Genomic DNA, 19987 nt, shown 5'->3' with positions numbered 1-19987 from the left:
CCACGTAATGAAAAAATAGCTTTGGTCGTAAATGGCTAAATGTAGATTGAAAAAAAAATCTACTTGCTTCCATGCCGTAACTTTATGGTCCACAACAAAGAGAGACATTATAGAGAGGGGAGAGAGAAAGACAACTTGGCAATAGGAGCATCTACTTGCTTCCATGCCATAACTTTATGGCAATAACCTCCACAATGGAGGAAACCAATGCCAAAAGTCAAATTTTGTATTTAGATCTGCTATTTGGCATACACTTTGGTTGCTCTTAGGTGACAGAACATAATAAATGAGAGAGGCTTTATAATCTCTACTCCATCCATACCGGATTAGTGGGAAAATTTCCTCGCGGAAGAGGATCAAGGATCCAGAAAGGACGTCAGCCTTGCATCGTGTCAAGGGAGAGCTCCTTGAAAACTTCCCCGTGTTGGACTTCTCTCAGATGGATTTCTTCATTGGAACGAAGGACAGAGAAAACGATGGGCCGACGGGGTCCAAACGATAGGTTTAGCTTGTGCGATGTTTTTGTATTAATGGATCTTGTATCCGATTTTCCTGTTTAAGCTCATAGTTGTACGATCGATGCCACTCACGAAGTCACGAATATGCTGGAAAAAAAGTTCTGCGTAGGCTTTTTTTGCAATACATGTATTGAGTAGCGTAGGAGTGTGATCAATATGGACATCACCGGCGTGCACCAACACTGCGGACGCCATGCTATTCAGACGGATTCACCACTCCATGCCACCCCCTGACCGTTGTGACTATTATTGTCGTGGTCACGAAGGAGAACTAAAAGTTGGCGCAAATTTTTTATTGAAATTGCAAGGTCCCAATTTTGTCAGCATCACCAACACATAAGGAAGAGTTGTAATCGTAAAATAGCCGCCTATCTCGTTTAGCCGTGACACTTTTGGAGGCTATAGAAGGCTATAGCCGGGCAATTCCATTTAGCGTATTTTCAAAAATTTAAAATATTTCAGTCATATCTTACCGAAAAAGGAAAACTATGAGTCAAACACGATTGAAAAAGAAAAGAGAAGAGAAATTTCAAAATACTGAAGATTTAATGGCTAAATTAAAGGATAATTAGGGGCTGGTTTATAGCCGACCATTAGTGGGTTTTCTCATTTATAGCCTACAAATGGCATAACCACAGCGGTAGGTCTCCTAAAACAATATAGCCGAGCTATTTAAAAGTTTGGTTGGAATCAAATCTCCTTGTGTCCAAAGCAAACTTCGCGTTCACCCCGGTGCGTTGGTACATGTGCTATAATCCCTTACAGAGAGAGTATTGGGCTGCTCTTAAAGTGTCGACTAAGGATAGCAATGGGCAAGGGATAGCTGTCGACTAAGGATAGCAATGGGCAAGGGATGGGCAGGGTAGAGAAATAGCATACCTACCCGTATAGTTGATGGGTACAAATTTCTACCCATATCCGTGTCCATGGGTATAAAACTGTACCCATACCCATACCCAGTGGGTACCTGTACCCATTGGGTACCTGGTGGGTAGCTTAAATTGTACACAAATTTCTCGCAATTTTACATTTATCAATAATAAATTAAATCAAAAATGAATTATCTCAACTCAATAACATGTAGTTGAGTACATATGTTATCACCAGAATTTGACCGAGTCAGAGGTGGGCCACGATTGAGATAGACTTGAGGATATACATGGAAGGGAGAACAAGAATTGGCCTTATACACGAGGTTGGGCTGAATTGCCCATGTATCTGTAATATATTAGATCGTATCTTTAGATTAAAAGTTAGAGTTTTACTCGTGCACGGTTAGGTGCACGTCCGAATTAGAAAGTCCCCTGGACTATAAATATGTATCTAGGGTTTATGGAATAAACAACAACTCACGTTCAACCCAAAACAAACCAATCTCGGCGCATCGCCAACTCCTTCGTCTCGAGGGTTTCTATCAGGTAAGCGACATGCTGCCTAGATCGCATCTTGCGATCTAGGCAGCACAAGCCCCACGTTGTTCATGCGTTGCTCGTACTGAAGCGTCTTTGATGGCGAGCAACGTAGTTATCATAGATGTGTTAGGGTTAGCATAGCTCTTCGTATAATATGCTTACGTAGTGCAACCCTTGCATATCTAGCCGCCCTCACATCTATCTCAGGTGTGGGGGCGGCACCCCGCTTGGTCATTATTTAGTAGATCTGATCCGTTACGATTGCTCCTTGTTCTACAAGGATTAGTTTAATATCTACAATAGTTAGGCCTTACAAAGGGGGGGGAGGATCCAGCGGCACGTAGGGTGGCGTTCGCAAGTCCTAAACAGGATGTTCCGAGGATCAACTTCATGTTGGTTTTTAGGCCTTGTTTAGGATCGGCTTACGATCACCGTGCGTGGCCGCGAGGCCCAACCTGGAGTAGGATGATCCGATTATGCGGTGAAAACCCTAAATCGTCGTAGATCTCATTAGCTTTATCTTGATCAAGCAGGATCACCATATGTTCGTGCACCCCGCACGAATCATGGGTGGATCGGCTCTTTGAGCCGATTCACAGGATAACCTGAGAGCCGATCGAGGCTCGTATTTAATGTTTACGTGTATGCCATGCAGGAAACTAAGCGAGGCATCCCCATCACCTTCCTGACCAGGTATAGGTCAGGTGGCACGCCCTTGCACTTCGCATCGCCGCGTGTGACCAGAAGAGCATTGCGGGCCGTCGCTCGGAGGGGTCTCAGCCAGCCGCAGCTCTAGGCTCTTCCCGGCTCTACCGTGTTGACAGGCCGCTGCCCGCCGGTGGGTTTTGGCAGTCAACACATTCTGGCACGCCCGGTGGGACAATCGTCTACATCAACCACATCGCCATCTACATCTGAGATGGCGACGGACGGCACGCCAGTCACCTACGAGGAGCTGCCTGACGAGCTCAAGAAGAGATATGACGAGATCAAGGTCACCCTCGAAGCCGACCTCATCGGCTCTTTTCAGAGAACCCGTTCCCATGGCATCAGATGGAAGGGATTCTCACCGCAAGGTGCACTCGATGGGATAGATCTCTCTGCCCCGTCGGAGGAACGCACCAGGGCCTACGGCAGGAGATCAACTACTTGGTGGCTCACTCGCTACACCGCCACTCTGAAAACTTGGTCAACGTGTTGGAGCGTGTCGCTCTGCGCGTGATCCAGGAGATCATGAGCCACCAGTACTCGCCGTCAGGACCAGCTCTTGGGACGCATCAAGGAGAGTTGCCACTCCAGTCCCGTCCACCGCTGCCATATGCGTTGGCAGCACCAGCTGAAGTGCCGGCTACACCGGCATTTGTCGTCTACAAGATTGGTGGTGACCCTAGCGACTACCAGTTCTTGGCCGAGGCGCCTAAGGAGATCCCTCAAGGATACGCGTGCACTTATGTGCCAGATTGTGGCAACTGGGCACTCTCAAACCAGGCCGCAACATCAGGGACTCCGGCGAACACAGGAGGAACGTCAGCGACAGAGCTTGAGAAGCAGACGTGGCTAACTAAGTACGCCACCCCGACGAAACTCCCGAGCCCAGCTCCTGCAGTTGGCTCAGAGCTGGAAAAACAAATATGGCTGGCTAAGTACGCCACCCCGGCGAATCTTCAGAGTGCAATTCCTGCAGCCAAGACAATGGATCAGATCAGTACCATACTGAGAGACCAGTTCGGCATGGTGCCGAAAAGAAGGGCAATCGGCTATTCCAAGCCGTACCCCGACGAGTACGAGATGATCCCGCTGCCACCTAAATATCGGCTCCCTGACTTCTCCAAATTCAGTGGATCAGATGGCTCCAGCTCCATCGAGCACGTCGGCCGATATTTGGCGCAACTAGGACCGGCTTCAGTGTCGGATCAGCTACGCGTGAGGCTCTTTTCGCAGTCCCTCACGGGATCGGCTTTTGGATGGTACACCTCTTTGCCAGCAAACTCCATCCGGTCTTGGAAGCAATTGGAAGAACAGTTCCATACGCAATACCATTCAGAAGCTTCCGAGTCCAGCATTGCCGATCTAGCACAATTACGTCAGAAGCACGGAGAAACGGTGACAGAATTCATCCAGCGCTTCAGGAATCTTAGGAACCGATGTTATTCGGTTCGTATAACTGAAAAGGAAGCAGTCGAGTTGGCAGTAGCAGGCCTTGCAGCACAGCTCAAGGACATGGCCTCCCAAGCAGATTATCCCTCGCTGGCGCACATGGTTCAGAAACTATCAGCATATGAACAGCGCCACCCGGATCTGTACCAAGACAAGTTCAAGCGTGCAGTAGTCCTGGTCGATGCAGAGGAAGACGAAGTTCCTGTGGGAGACCAAGAAGTAGCAGTGGCTGAGTGGACGCGGGGAGGAACCCCCGTGTCTTGCAAATGGGTAAAGCCGCCAGGGCCGCCCAGGGGATTTGATTTTGACGTGACCAAGACTGAACAAATCTTCGACCTCCTGCTCAAGGAGAAACAGTTGACGATTCCTGAAGGTCTCAAGTTCCCCACGGCGCAAGAACTGAACGGAAAGCCGTACTGCAAGTACCACAACTCGCTCTCCCATGCCACCAACGACTGCAGGGTGTGGCGTCAGCACATCCAAGCGGCGATAGAGAAGGGGCGTCTAATTTTCAACCAGTACGCCATGAAGGTCGACACCCAACCCTTCCCCGCCGTTAACATGGTGGAAGTCACCTACCCTAAGGGTTGCCAGCCAGGTCCCTCGTTCAGCATCAACATGGTGGGGCCTGGGAACCACTCTGGCAAGGATGGAGATGAGGGCAGCTGCTCTCATAGCAAGGACACAGAGGAGGCCGCTCCACGCGATCGGCTCCATCATGATGGCAAGCGCTACGTCACAGAGGGAGAAGTGAAGAACATAAGATATCAACGACCTCTCTCTGATCACCTCCTCAACAAATATGTGAATCAGTATGACCAACGCCGACGGTCCAATTATGATGATGAAGGAGATCGTCTGGCTAGAGAAGCCAGAAGACATCGTCGGCAGGATCGCGATGAGGAGGAGCACGAGCGCCGTGCCACGGACACATCAAGGGAGCAAGATGACAACGCCAGACACTGGGACTGCCCTTTCTTCAGACACTGCTGGGATTCAGGAATGAGCCGATTGCCCACAATCGGCAATTGCCCAGAATGCAACAAGAAGAAGAAGGAGGCAGCCAACGTGTCTGTGTTCAAGCGCTTAGGGCCTCTCCCGCCACCAAGCAAACGCGCTGAGTCACCTCGTTGGGCAGATCTTGAGGATTCCGAAGACGAGGGACTAGAAGAAGAAGAAGGCAGGTACCACCGTCCAAGGTGGTGCCCTGACGGACTCAGCCGTTCACAAAAACGCAGGGTTCAGCGGTTGCGCGGTCTAGAGGAAGCCGAAGGGTTATACCTGCATACGCTAAGGAAGGCACGGCCTGAACTGGCTGCCAAGGTTCAGCGAGCCCTGGATGAAGAGGGTCGTCCACGGAGAATGGAGTGGCGCCCCAAACAAAGGAGAGCCGATGATGAAACATCGGCTGGCACGAACATGGTGTTCATCCTCCCTTCAGAGTTCAGTGCTCCAGGGTTAGATGAGACATCCGTGGCACAACTTGACTGCGGCCCACGGCCGGTTATCTTTGAGAAGCCACGAGAAAGGAGCTACAGGCATCTGAAGGCCCTGTACCTGCGAGGATATATCGATGGGAGGCCTATAAATAAGATGCTGGTGGACACCGGAGCGGCAGTTAACATCATGCCGTACTCTATGCTACGTAGGCTGGGACGCTCTAGCTCGGATCTAATCAAGCCCAACGTAACATTGAGCGACTTCAACGGCCAAGCGTCTGAGGCACAAGGAGTTCTGAACGTGGATCTGACCGTAGGAAGGAAAACTATCCCTACAACATTCTTCATCGTTGATAGCACGAGCAGTTATGCTGTGCTGCTGGGAAGAGATTGGATCCACGCCAACTGCTGTATTCCCTCCACGATGCACCAATGCATAATACAGTGGGATGGAGATGAGGTAGAGGTCGTCCAGGCCGATGACTCAGCCGAAATTTCAACGGCTGGCATGAACGCATGGGAAGCAGCAGGCCAAGAACCCCTCTCAGGCATCAACTTGGACGACTGCGAGCGCATCGATGTGACAAAGGGAAGGGTTAAGCTGGTTTTATCCACTGGCCTGACCATGTAGTTGAAGCGAAGCGATGTGCAACTTGGCGAGGCTGATCCTTGTGATCGGCCCCAGAGGTCTATGAAGGGACATTACAGAACCTTCAGTCAGCGCTCCAATCATTGTGGAGGCCGATCCCAGCAATCGGCCAAAATTAGCCTCACCACCTGTTCTGCTTGTGTTCGCCCTTGACCCTATCAGGAGCCGACGTGCGAATTACAGAGCCGATATCTGCCATTCTTTGACAGCTTCGGCTCGGGGGGGCACCTAAACATGGGAACAGATGCAGGGGTACATGTGTGCAATGAAATACTGGGGGCCGATAGGAGAAAATCGGCCGGTAAAAAAACATTTTTTACAGCCGATGCAAGGGCATCGACTTTAGAATCAAGAAACAGCCGATGCGCAGCCATCGACTCTAGTTGAATTGTGCGATGTTTATCGAGTCTCCACCAAATCCAGGCTAGCGGTGGTGCCCTCTGTTGCGTCGAGGGAATAAAACAATGGAAATTTCTTCAGCTGCTTCGAGCCGATCCGGGTTCCTGAACCTTTTTGTCGAGGATTTCTAATCTTTGTGGCTAGTTCAGCTGAAACGGAAGATTATCGGCTGTCTGAGGAAGAAGGAGGATCGGCTTTGGGCGCATTCTCTCTGACATTCTCGCCCCGAGTAAGGCTCGGGGGGCAGCAGGCTCGAGTAGGGCTCGGGGGGCAACAGGCCTGGTGGATACTCTGTTTTGCTCTGTTTAAAGAGCCGATGGGGATACCATCGGCTGATCCTTCATTGCAACCTTCTTCACAATAATGAGTACGGAAGAGGATTATTGGGTTTGGTTAGGAAAGTTCAAAGTCTTTCCTGAAGATCCTGCATCAGTTGAAGAAGGGAAGGGTGAATTTTAAAGGACCGATGCGGCACTATCGGCTCATTACGCATTGGCAAAAGGGACGAATCGGCAAAGTCAGTAGGAGAGGGAATCGGCTAAATTAAACTCAGAAGAAATCGGCAAAATCAAGGTGGGGAAAAGTTCTTCGTTGATAGGCGAGATTTCTTACATGAAGAGCTGATTGCTCTCAAAAGGAAATGCTAGGGGATACATTGCCCCATCTACTACTACTGGCCCTATTCTAGAGGTCCTATCTATGGGCCATCACTGCCCTCGTCGTCGCCGTCGTCGCCACTGTCGGCGCTGCTCCCGGCGGGCTCGTCGTCGCTCCAATGGCCGCCGACCGGGCCCTCGTTGTCTTCATCTTCTTCGTCAGCGTCGTCCTCATCGCTGTCGAAGTCACTAAGGTTGCCCGGCCAAGGGCAGAACCGCTTGGCCGGCGGCTCGTCGGAGGAGCTCTCGTCGTCGTCCTCCTCCTCCTCTTCCTGCTCCTCCTCTTCCCCGGAAGAGGTGAAGTCGCAGGAGAAGCTGTCGTCGTCGCTCTCCTCCTCCGTTTCCCCAATGGCGAGGAAGCGGAGGTCGCTCTCCCCGTCCGTCGAGGACTGGTCGTTGATGACCCACAAGTATAGGGGATCGCAACAGTCTTCGAGGGAAGTAAAACCCAATTTATTGATTCGACACAAGGGGAGACAAAGAACACTTGGAAGCCTTAACAACGGAGTTGTCAATTCAGTTGCACCTGGAAACAGACTTGCTCGCAAGAGTTTATCAGTAGTAACAGTTTTATAGCAGTAGCAGTAGTGAAATAACGGCAGCAGAGTAACAAAGACAGCAGTAGTGATTTTAGTAAACAGCAGGATTAAAATACTGTAGGCACGGGGACGGATGACGGGCGTTGCATGGATGAGAGAAACTCATGTAACAATCATAGCAGGGCATTTGCAGATAATAATAAAACGGTGTCCAAGTACAAAGCAATCAATAGGCATGTGTTCCATATATAGTCGTGCGTGCTCGCAATGAGAAACTTGCACAACATCTTTTGTCCTACCAGCCGGTGGCAGCCGGGCCTCAAGGGAAACTACTGGATATTAAGGTACTCCTTTTAATAGAGTACCGGAGCAAAGCATTAACACTCCGTGAACACATGTGATCCTCACATCGCTACCATTCCCTCCGGTTGTCCCGATTTCTGTCACTTCGGGGCCATCGGTTCCGGACAGCGACATGTGTATACAACTTATAGGTAAGACCATAAACAATGATTATCTTGATGAAGCAATAACATGTTCAGATCTGAGATCATGGCACTCGGGCCCTAGTGACAAGCATTAAGCATAACAAGTTGCAACAATATCATCAAAGTACCAATAACGGACACTAGGCACTATGCCCTAACAATCTTATGCTATTACATGACCAATCTCATCCAATCCCTACCATCCCCTTCGGCCTACAGCGGGGGAATTACTCACACATGGATGGGGGAAACATGGCTGGTTGATGTAGAGGCGTTGGCGGTGATGGCGGTGATGATCTCCTCCAATTCCCCGTCCCGGCGGAGTGCCAGAACGGAGACTTCTGGCTCCCGCGACGGAGTTTCGCGATGTGGCGGCGTTCTGGAGGGTTTCTGGTGACTTCGACTTCTTTCCTGGTGTTTTTAGGTCGAGGCGAATAAGTAGTCCGAAGGAGGGCGTCGGAGGCCGGCCGAGGGGGCCACACCACAGGGCCGCGCGGGCCCCCCCTGGGCCGCGCCGCCCTATGGTGTGGGGCCCTCGGGCCTCCACTTCAATTGCCCTTCTGGCTCCGTTAGTTTCTGGGAAAATAGGGCCTTCGCATAAATTCCGAGGTTTTTCCCGAAAGTTGGATTTCTGCACAAAAACGAGACACCTGTGCAGCTCTGAAAACAGCGTTAGTCCGTGTTAGTTGCATCCAAAATACACAAATTAGAGGCAAAACAATAGCAAAAGTGTTCGGGAAAGTAGATACGTTTTGGACGTATCAACTCCCCCCAAGCTTAGCTTATTGCTTGTCCTCAAGCAATTCAGTTAACAACTGAGCGATAAAAGAACTTTCACGAACACATTTGCTCATATGATGTATATATTCTCATGCAATAGCTAATACTTAAGCAGTTCATAATGAGATACATGCAAATAAGATCATCTAACAGCTATGTCAATCATGGAGAGGTACCAACAATTAATAAGAAGCATCATGAATCATGTATATAAGCAGAATTGTAATGTTCATAAGAGAGCATGATAAAGTGGTATCTCGCTTGCCTGTATTTGGTTGGCAAAACATAAATGCCCGGGCACCTCTGGAGTTCATAGAAAGACTAGAAGTAGTGATTGTCAAAAGATAAATGCATCAAAGTTATACCACAATCAATCATATTTTGAGAGAAGCATATTGTACTAAGAATGACAGTTGTGCTCTCAAGATAGTGCTCAAAGAAATAATGGAGACACAAAATAAAAGTAAAAGATTGACCCTTCGCAGAGGGAAGCAGGGATTAACATGCGCTAGAGCTTTTCATTTTTATAAAGACAGGAGTAAAATTATTTTGAGAGGTGTTTGTTGTTGTCAACGAATGGTAATGGGTACACTAACTACCTCGCCAACCGGACTTTCAAGAGCGGCTCCCATGAATTATTGCATATTTATTTGGCACTCCTTCCAACCTTTCTTTCACAAACCATGGCTAACCGAATCCTCGGGTGCCTGCCAACAATCTCATACCATGAAGGAGTGCCCTTTTATTTTAGTTTTATTATGATGATGACACTCCCCCCAACCTTTGCTTACACAAGCCATGGCTAACCGAATCCTTCGGGTGCCGTCCAACAATCACAAACCATGGAGGAGTGTCTATTTAAGTTAATTAATTTGGGACTGGGAATCCCATTGCCAGCTCTTTTTGCAAATTTATTGGATAAGCGGATGTGCCACTAGTCCATATGAGAGTCCGTCAAAAGTAAATGACAAGGTTGAAAGCTAAACACCACATACTTCCTCATGAGCTATGAAACATAAACACAAATTGAGAAGCATTTTGAAGGTTTTAAAGGTAGCGCACGAGAATTTACTTGGAATGGTTTGAAATGCCATGCATAGGTATTTATGGTGGACACTCTGGAATAACTTGGTTTTCATGTGTTTGGAAGCACGAGCAGCGTTCCCGCTCAGTACAAGTGAAGGCTAGCAAAAGACTAGGGAGCGACAAATCAAGAGAGTAATCATGCTTGCGGCAAAATAAATTAACGGAGGCATAAAAGTGATACAAGAACTCTGAAGCAATATAGATCATCGAGGCTTAATTGACTTTTGTTCAGTCATATGCATGCGTGAGCATGTGCCAAGTCGATATAAATGAATTATTCATAGGAGGATACCACAATGCCATACTTACTTATGAATAAAACAATGCAAACAAACATACATGACATGCTACTCATATTAATAGATTGGAGCTAAACATGAGAGATCATAAACTACTAGACTTTCTCAAATAACATATACCTTACATGAACCAACCAAGCATGCTCACATGGATGAGTATATGTACAAAAATGAAAACAAATAGAGTTCATACCAGCCTCTCACCACAATCAGGTTGTCGTAGATCGTCATTATTGCCTTTTCACTTGTGCAGCTTGGATAATATGAAATGAAAACCACGCTCCAGCCACCGAAGACCATTGAACTCATAAAGAACTTTACAAACCAGAGAAGAACAGCAAATATTTTTGGTGTTTTCAAATTGCAAATAAGAACAAGAGGAAACAAACAAACAAAGCAAAATCTTTTTGGGTTTTTTTATAGCAAATTAGCAATAGCAAATAAAGTGAAACAAATGCAAGAAACCAAAGCAAACAAATGGTGAAGAGAAACAACAGAAATATTTTTGGTCTTTTTGTGTTTTGGGAAGGAAAACAAAGCAAAACAAGAAATAGCAAACTAAAAGAAACACAGAAAAGCGAGATGGCAGAAATCTGCCAAAACCTGACAGCAGTACAGAAATCGATTTTTACAAAAATCTTAAGTTGCTCAGATCGAAAAGTGTTCAACTAATGAAAGTTAGATAACAACCTGGGGAACCTGCACAAAAATTGGCAGCTCAAACTGACGCACTGGCTATTTTTGAGAATTTTTACGGTAACGTTCCAGAATCTGTTTTCAGGCAGAACTTCCCCAAATATTATCTTCTTCTCATTAGAAAACCACTCAAACGAACAAAACAAGTATGTACAAGTATCCAGCACCCATAATATGCAAAGAATGAGTGATGCCGGTATACCTCCCCCCAAGCTTAGGCTTTTGACTCTTCTTGATCATATATCATCCTCCTCTCTTGACCCTTGAAAACTTCCTTCACAACAAACTTCTCATAAACTTCATTAGAGGGGTTAGTACTCAAAAAATTTGAATCCACCTTGGTCCTGTAGTGGCGCATTGCAAAAACTCAATAAAACATTAGCTACAGCTCTCTATGTCTAGAAAAGCTCGCTTAAAGTCCACAAGAGACAATGCAAAAAATAGAGGCAGAATCTGCCAAAACAGAACAGCCAGTAAAGACGAATTTTAAATAAATACTTCCGTTGCTCAAATCAGAAAACTCAAAACTAATGAAAGTTGCGTACATATCTGAGAAACACGCACGTAAATTGGCATAATTTTCTGAGTTACCTACAGAGAAAACAACCCAGATTCGTGACAGATAGAAATCTGTTTCTGCGCAGAAATCCAAATCTAGTATCAACCTTCGATTAGAGACTTCACTAGGCACAACATTGCAATAAAATAAAGATAAGGAGAGGTTGCTACAGTAAGTAAAACAAGTGGAGGAAGAAAGAGATGTTGTTTACTTCCTCTATGCATATAAAAAGTATTCGTTAACAAGGTTGATCAAGTCTTGCCACCAAATAAATTTTCATAGCATAAGAAGAAATAAACCTCAAATCAATCATGTTACCTTGAATTGTATTGATATGGATCCAATCACGAGAGTTTGATATTCTTCTTTAGGCTCATATATAGGACAATCAATAGTTCCCACTTTGATAGTTCTCACATTAGAAATAGTATTAACTCCACACGCTTTCTCAATCCTCTTGGGGAAATAAACGGTATGTTCCCTATCATCAACATTGAAAGTAACCTTTCCTTTGTTGCAATCAATAACAGCCCCTGCGGTGTTAAGAAAAGGTCTCCCAAGAATAATAGACATATTATCATCTTCAGGCATTTCCAACACAACAAAATCAGTTAATATCAAGCAGTTAGTAGTAACTTGAACAGGAACATTCTCACATATACCAACAGGAATAGCAGTAGATTTATCAGCCATTTGCAAAGATATATCAGTAGGTATCAACTTATCTAAGTAAAGTCTCTTGTAAAGAGAAAAAGGCATAACACTAACACCGGCTCCCAAGTCACATAGAGCAGTTTTAACATAATTATTCTTGATAGAACAAGGAATAGTAGGTATACCTGGGTCGCCCAACTTCTTTGGAATTTTGCCATTGAAAGAGTAATTAGCAAGCATAGTGAAAATTTCCTCATTGGGGATTTTCCTTTTGTTAGTAACAATATCTTTCATATACTTTGAATAAGGAGGCAATTTAATAGCATCAGTCAAAGGGATTTGCAAGAATAAAGGTTTCATCCAATCGCAAAATTTATTATAGTGTTCTTCTTCCTTTGATTTTAGTTTCTTAGCAGGAAAAGGCATTTGCTTTTGCACCCAAGGTTCTCTTTCATTACCATGTTTCTCAGCAATAAAGTCTTCTTTAGTGTACTTTTTATTTTTAGCATGCTTTTCAGGTTCCTCTTCAACCTCTTCTTTATCAGGAGTATCATTCTTATCATTATCATTATCATTATCATGTTCATTACCACTTTCAGTTTCAGCATCAGAAATAGAAATACTATTAGGATCATTAACAGGTTCAGAGGATTCTACAGCATTTTTATGTTTCTTCTTCTTTTTCTTCCTAGAGTGAGCACTAGGTTCAATGCGTTGAGAATCTTGTTCAATTCTTTTGGGATGCTCTTCAGGATATAGAGGATCCTGGGTAGAGACACCACCTCTAGTTGTTACTTCATAAGCATGTTTCTCTTTAGAATTATTCCCTAACAAGTCATTTTGCACTTTAGTGAGTTGATCAATTTGAGTTTGAATCATTTGAAAATGTTTAACAAGCATCTTAACATCATTGGAGGTTCTCTCCACAATATCATGCAATTCACTAATAGCTTGAGAATTTTCCATTAAATGATTCTCTACTCTCATATTAAAATTTTCTTGCTTAACAATATAATTATCAAACTCATCTAAGCATTGTGCAGGAGGCTTTGAATACGGAATATCCTCCCTAGTAAAGCGTTGAAGGGAATTTACCTCAATCATGGATGAAGGGGGAATTATCTCACATATATCTTCAATAGGAGGTAGATTCTTCACATCTTCAGATTTAATACCTTTCTCCTTGAGAGACTTCTTGGCTTCCCTCATATCTTCATCATTCAATTCAATTAAATCCCTCTTCTTCAATATTGGAGTTGGAGTCGGTTCAGGCGTAGTCCAATCATCATGATTCCGGCTTATTTTAGCCAATAATTCTTCAGCGTCGTCTGGAGTTCTTTTCCTGAAAACACAACCAGCACAACTATCCAGGTATGCCCTAGACTCAATGGTTAGTCCACTATAAAATATATCAAGTAAATCATGCTTTTCCAGATCATGCTCAGGTCGAGCTCTAATAAGAGAGCAGAATCTCGACCAAGCCTCAGGCAATTTCTCTTCATCTTCCTGATTAAAATTATAAATTCTCTGCAAAGCAATATGTTGAGCACTAGCAAGAAAGTATTTGCGGAAGAAAACATCAAGCAATTCTTTCGGACTTTTAATAGAATTTGGTGGCAAATTATTATACCAAGTTTTAGCGTCATCCTTTAATGAGAATGGAAATATTTTAGCAACAAAGTAAGTACGCATCTTAACATCATCAGAAAACAAGCTACTAAGAGTAGATAACTCAGTCATGTGTTCAACAGCACTTTCTTTTTCAGTACCACAAAAGGGTGTTTTCTCAACAATAGCTATATGAGATAGATCAAGAGAAAAATCATAATCTTTATCCCTAATGTTTATAGGAGATGTGGCAAACTTAGGATCAGGAGACAGTTTATATCTAACAGCATGTTCTGCAAGCAACTTTTTAATTTTTCTTACATCAGTAGTAGCATTGCATTTTTCAATAAAATCATCATTAAGCTCCACATAATCTTCCTCAGGATCATCACTAAAATAACCAAGTTCAGGTGAACTAACAGGTGTAGTAGCATTAGGAGTTTCAGTATTTTCAATTTGTCTAGACCTAGCAATTGTAGCATCTAGAAAAGATCCCAATGAACCACTATCATCAAGCACAGCAGAGACATTATCAATATTATGAGAGTGTTCAGATTCAGCAGATGTACCCGCATGTGAAGCATGCGGCGGTGGAACAAGTTTATCAATCACAGATGGTGAATCAAGAGCAGCGGAGGTATTCAGAATTGTACCTTTTCTTGTAGTGGATGGTAATATGGCGATCTTAGTATCGCGAGGTTTACCCATGATGGAGAATTTGCAGCGAACAATAATAATCCAAGTGAACTTCCAAATAAAGCTATGCTCCCCGGCAACGGCGCCAGAAAATAGTCTTGATGACCCACAAGTATAGGGGATCGCAATGGGTCTTCGAGGGAAGTAAAACCCAATTTATTGATTCGACACAAGGGGAGACAAAGAACACTTGGAAGCCTTAACAACGGAGTTGTCAATTCAGTTGCACCTGGAAACAGACTTGCTCGCAAGAGTTTATCAGTAGTAACAGTTTTATAGCAGTAGCAGTAGTGAAATAACGGCAGCAGAGTAACAAAGACAGCAGTAGTGATTTTAGTAAACAGCAGGATTAAAATACTGTAGGCACGGGGACGGATGACGGGCGTTGCATGGATGAGAGAAACTCATGTAACAATCATAGCAGGGCATTTGCAGATAATAATAAAACGGTGTCCAAGTACAAAGCAATCAATAGGCATGTGTTCCATATATAGTCGTGCGTGCTCGCAATGAGAAACTTGCACAACATCTTTTGTCCTACCAGCCGGTGGCAGCCGGGCCTCAAGGGAAACTACTGGATATTAAGGTACTCCTTTTAATAGAGTACCGGAGCAAAGCATTAACACTCCGTGAACACATGTGATCCTCACATCGCTACCATTCCCTCCGGTTGTCCCGATTTCTGTCACTTCGGGGCCATCGGTTCCGGACAGCGACATGTGTATACAACTTATAGGTAAGACCATAAACAATGATTATCTTGATGAAGCAATAACATGTTCAGATCTGAGATCATGGCACTCGGGCCCTAGTGACAAGCATTAAGCATAACAAGTTGCAACAATATCATCAAAGTACCAATAACGGACACTAGGCACTATGCCCTAACAATCTTATGCTATTACATGACCAATCTCATCCAATCCCTACCATCCCCTTCGGCCTACAGCGGGGGAATTACTCACACATGGATGGGGGAAACATGGCTGGTTGATGTAGAGGCGTTGGCGGTGATGGCGGTGATGATCTCCTCCAATTCCCCGTCCCGGCGGAGTGCCAGAACGGAGACTTCTGGCTCCCGCGACGGAGTTTCGCGATGTGGCGGCGTTCTGGAGGGTTTCTGGTGACTTCGACTTCTTTCCTGGTGTTTTTAGGTCGAGGCGAATAAGTAGTCCGAAGGAGGGCGTCGGAGGCCGGCCGAGGGGGCCACACCACAGGGCCGCGCGGGCCCCCCCTGGGCCGCGCCGCCCTATGGTGTGGGGCCCTCGGGCCTCCACTTCAATTGCCCTTCTGGCTCCGTTAGTTTCCTGGGAAAATAGGGCCTTCTGCATAAATTCCGAGGTTTTTCCCGAAAGTTGGATTTCTGCACAAAAACGAGACACCAGAGCAGTTCTGCTGAAAACAGCGTTAGTCCGTGTTAGTTGCATCCAAAATACACAAATTAGAGGCAAAACAATAGCAAAAGTGTTCGGGAAAGTAGATACGTTTTGGACGTATCAGTCGTCCACGGACCAGATGGAGAAGTCGTGGTCTGACTCCTCCCCGGCCGCAATGGCGCGGCGGATGTTCGCCGCGTGGACCTCTGCCGGGTTGTACTCCGGTGTCGGCTCACGGGATGTGGAGGACTGGCTGGAAGGATCCGATGGAGCAGAGGAGGAAGAAGACATGGTGGCAGGAGGGCTTTTTGGAGTGCTAGTGCGAAGGAGATGCAGAGGAGAACTGTTCGAAGCGGTTAAATAAAGGAGATATAGTGGAAATTCAATGCCACAGCAGTTTCCAAGGAAGTGGTGCCTGAAGATAAAAAATTGCCGGATCACGCGGAGAAGTTGAGAAGGCAGGGCATCATGATGAAGGATACTGCAACGGTTCTGCCACGACATGACCCGACGAAGGAAAACAGAGTGATTTTGGAATTACCAATTCCAAAACCAGGGGGGCATGTGTTATCACCAGAATTTGACCGAGTCAGAGGTGGGCCACGATTGAGATAGACTTGAGGATATACATGGAAGGGAGAACAAGAATTGGCCTTATACACGAGGTTGGGCTGAATTGCCCATGTATCTGTAATATATTAGATCGTATCTTTAGATTAAAAGTTAGAGTTTTACTCGTGCACGGTTAGGTGCACGTCCGAATTAGAAAGTCCCCAGGACTATAAATATGTATCTAGGGTTTATGGAATAAACAACAACTCACGTTCAACCCAAAACAAACCAATCTCGGCGCATCGCCAACTCCTTCGTCTCGAGGGTTTCTATCAGGTAAGCGACATGCTGCCTAGATCGCATCTTGCGATCTAGGCAGCACAAGCCCCACGTTGTTCATGCGTTGCTCGTACTGAAGCGTCTTTGATGGCGAGCAACGTAGTTATCATAGATGTGTTAGGGTTAGCATAGCTCTTCGTATAACATGCTTACGTAGTGCAACCCTTGCATATCTAGCCGCCCTCACATCTATCTCAGGTGTGGGGGCGGCACCCCGCTTGATCATTATTTAGTAGATCTGATCCGTTACGATTGCTCCTTGTTCTACAAGGATTAGTTTAATATCTGCAATAGTTAGGCCTTACAAAGGGGGGGAGGATCCAGCGGCACGTAGGGTGGCGTTCGCAAGTCCTAAACAGGATGTTCCGAGGATCAACTTCATGTTGGTTTTTAGGCCTTGTTTAGGATCGGCTTACGATCACCGTGCGTGGCCGCGAGGCCCAACCTGGAGTAGGATGATCCGATTATGCGGTGAAAACCCTAAATCGTCGTAGATCTCATTAGCTTTATCTTGATCAAGCAGGATCACCATATGTTCGTGCACCCCGCACGAATCATGGGTGGATCGGCTCTTTGAGCCGATTCACAGGATAACCTGAGAGCCGATCGAGGCTCGTATTTAATGTTTACGTGTATGCCATGCAGGAAACTAAGCGAGGCATCCCCATCACCTTCCTGACCAGGTATAGGTCAGGTGGCACGCCCTTGCACTTCGCATCGCCGCGTGTGACCAGAAGAGCATTGCGGGCCGTCGCTCGGAGGGGTCTCAGCCAGCCGCAGCTCTAGGCTCTTCCCGGCTCTACCGTGTTGACAGGCCGCTGCCCGCCGGTGGGTTTTGGCAGTCAACAACATAACAATTAAAAATATATAAAAATCTCATTCTTATATACTAAGTCATAAGTCAACAAAAGTAGACGTGTAACATAAGAAACTGAGAATAAACGGGCAGGATGTGGGTATACCGCGGGTACAAAGCTATACTCGTGCCCTACCCATAATTTAACGGGTAGGGCATATGTACTACTCATGGGCATGAAAGTGTCGACCGATCGATGATGCAGGGAAATCCGTCGCAAGCAAATGTGTTGGCTCGCCTGCTCTGTCTTTTCTCAATCAAGCCAATAAGATAAGATGCGAGCCGAAGGAGGAAATGAGCGGGGCTCACCGATCGGTGGCGCAGGGAAGAAAAGAATCCCTCGCCAGCGAACGAGCTGGTTCGCCGCCTCTATTTTTTCTCAATCCATCTAGATAGAACAAACGGCGAGAATATAAATACATCAGGAGGCAAACTCTAGATAGGACGACATCGTTCAGGACTGCTAAAGGGAGTCCAAATCCAGCACGATGCCGTTGCGATTGGTAGGTATCAGCTCAGGTCCATCCGATTACGGGTCAGTCTCAATCTTTATGTAACCTGCTAGTATATTTATTACCGCATCTAAGCCCAACTCTCGACGGCACAACTTGTAGCCTCCTCGTCGCGTCGTCTCTACCAGACCACGCCGGCTGCCGAGCGTGCTATCACCACCATGACGCCTCCAGGATCACCCGTTCCACCCTCGCCGAAACGCCGCCGACTTCCTACATCCTCCCGCGCAACAAGCAGCACACAGACACCATCGACACTCGGCAATGTCTCGAACGACATACTCTTTGATATCCTCTCCAGAGTGCCGGTGAAGTCTGCGTGCCGACTCCGGTGTGTCTCCAGCGAGTGGTGCACCCTCATCTCCAAGCCAGACTTTCTGGCCGCGCACAGGTCCCGCGCCCGCCACGTTGAGCCTCTCGTTGCCGTTTTCTCCTTCCACCAAGAGCCTAGCAAACTAGGCGCCGACCTACGGCTTTTGGACACGGATGGCAATGTTGTGCGCGAGATCAAGATCAAGGATGGAGGTGGATCGAGGAAAATCATCGGTCCAGACCTCATCTGCGTTGCAGACGGTCATTATTCCGGCGCGTGCGTGGTCGACCCAACCACCGGAGAAGTGCTCTGGACCCGCTCGAGGTTCAGGGTGTCACCAAGTCCGCCACATTTGTGGAGGGACATTAACAGAAACCCCAAATTAACCTTTGGCTTTGGCCGCGCTATCCCATCCGGTGAGTACAAGCTGGTCTGCCTCGTGGACAGCAAGAGCTGCCAGGTCCTTAATGTAAGAGATGGGGTCGGGTGGACAAATGCACCGCCGCCGCCAACCCGTGTCCGGTATGGCTGGAATAGTATGGCTGTTGCGAATGGTATCTTGCACGTCTTGGCGTCACACGACATAGACCTGAACATCATACATTGCTTTGACCTTGAGAGCGAGAATTGGAAGAAGACAATTGAAGGCCCAGAAAAAGTAGTCGGTCACCAATTGTGGAAGAAAACAACAACGGCGGTCGGTATAGCCGAGCTCAAGGGGTCCGTTTGCATAGCCCAGGCAGAGGCCCAAGTCACCAACATATGGCTTCTAACTGATTCTGACAACTGGGTCAAGACTTACACAATACCGATGGCTCCAAAAACCTATTTGTATATGCCTTTGGGGATGACGCCTGATGGAGGAAAGCTGCTCTTCCGATGTTCTTCTTATTACACACCAGCAGAGGTCGTACGAATCTATGATCTTTCCACCAACACGTGCAAGGATGTCACCAAGACATCAGCCACCCGTGGCCATAGAAGTAGATTAAGTCTTTGCAACTTACACTTGGATAGTTTTATCTCGGCAAGGATGCCATAGTCTAATTATCTCTAATTTGTCTTAAGTGTTTATTGGATAAACCCTTTTTATGTAAAAGTCAAACTATGTAAACTTTGGCCAATATGCTCAGAATAAACTATTCAACATGTACAATACAAAATCAGTATCGTTCAATACATCATGAAATGTATTTTTTTTCCAAGCAATCCCCCACCGGGATCGAATTTTCATTATCATGGGATAACGAAAATACATCGTCAGGTTTTTGTCTAGTTATATATACAGCAAAAACATCAGCAAACTATGAAAAACAACTCCAGTATCATCGATCTAAGCGGCCACGAGCTACCCTTCTAAGCAAAAGAGAGTATATGTTACAGCGCACAGAGAGTGGAAGCTCT

General features: G+C 46.2%; 1 protein-coding gene across 1 annotated transcript; it reads left to right on the top strand.

Annotated features, from left to right (window-relative positions):
* The first annotated feature begins 18431 nt into the window (after positions 1-18431).
* On the top strand, positions 18432-19625 carry LOC127339427 (F-box protein At5g18160-like). The gene has a single exon (XM_051365288.1). It carries the CDS (start codon positions 18432-18434, stop codon positions 19623-19625), a length of 1194 nt encoding a protein of 397 aa, XP_051221248.1.
* Positions 19626-19987: the final 362 nt, after the last annotated feature.

Source organism: Lolium perenne, chromosome 1, assembly GCF_019359855.2.
Source record: "Lolium perenne isolate Kyuss_39 chromosome 1, Kyuss_2.0, whole genome shotgun sequence".
NCBI classification, from domain to species: domain Eukaryota; kingdom Viridiplantae; phylum Streptophyta; class Magnoliopsida; order Poales; family Poaceae; genus Lolium; species Lolium perenne.
Note: the sequence above shows the minus strand (reverse complement) of the source record. Positions and strands in the feature narration are given on the sequence as shown.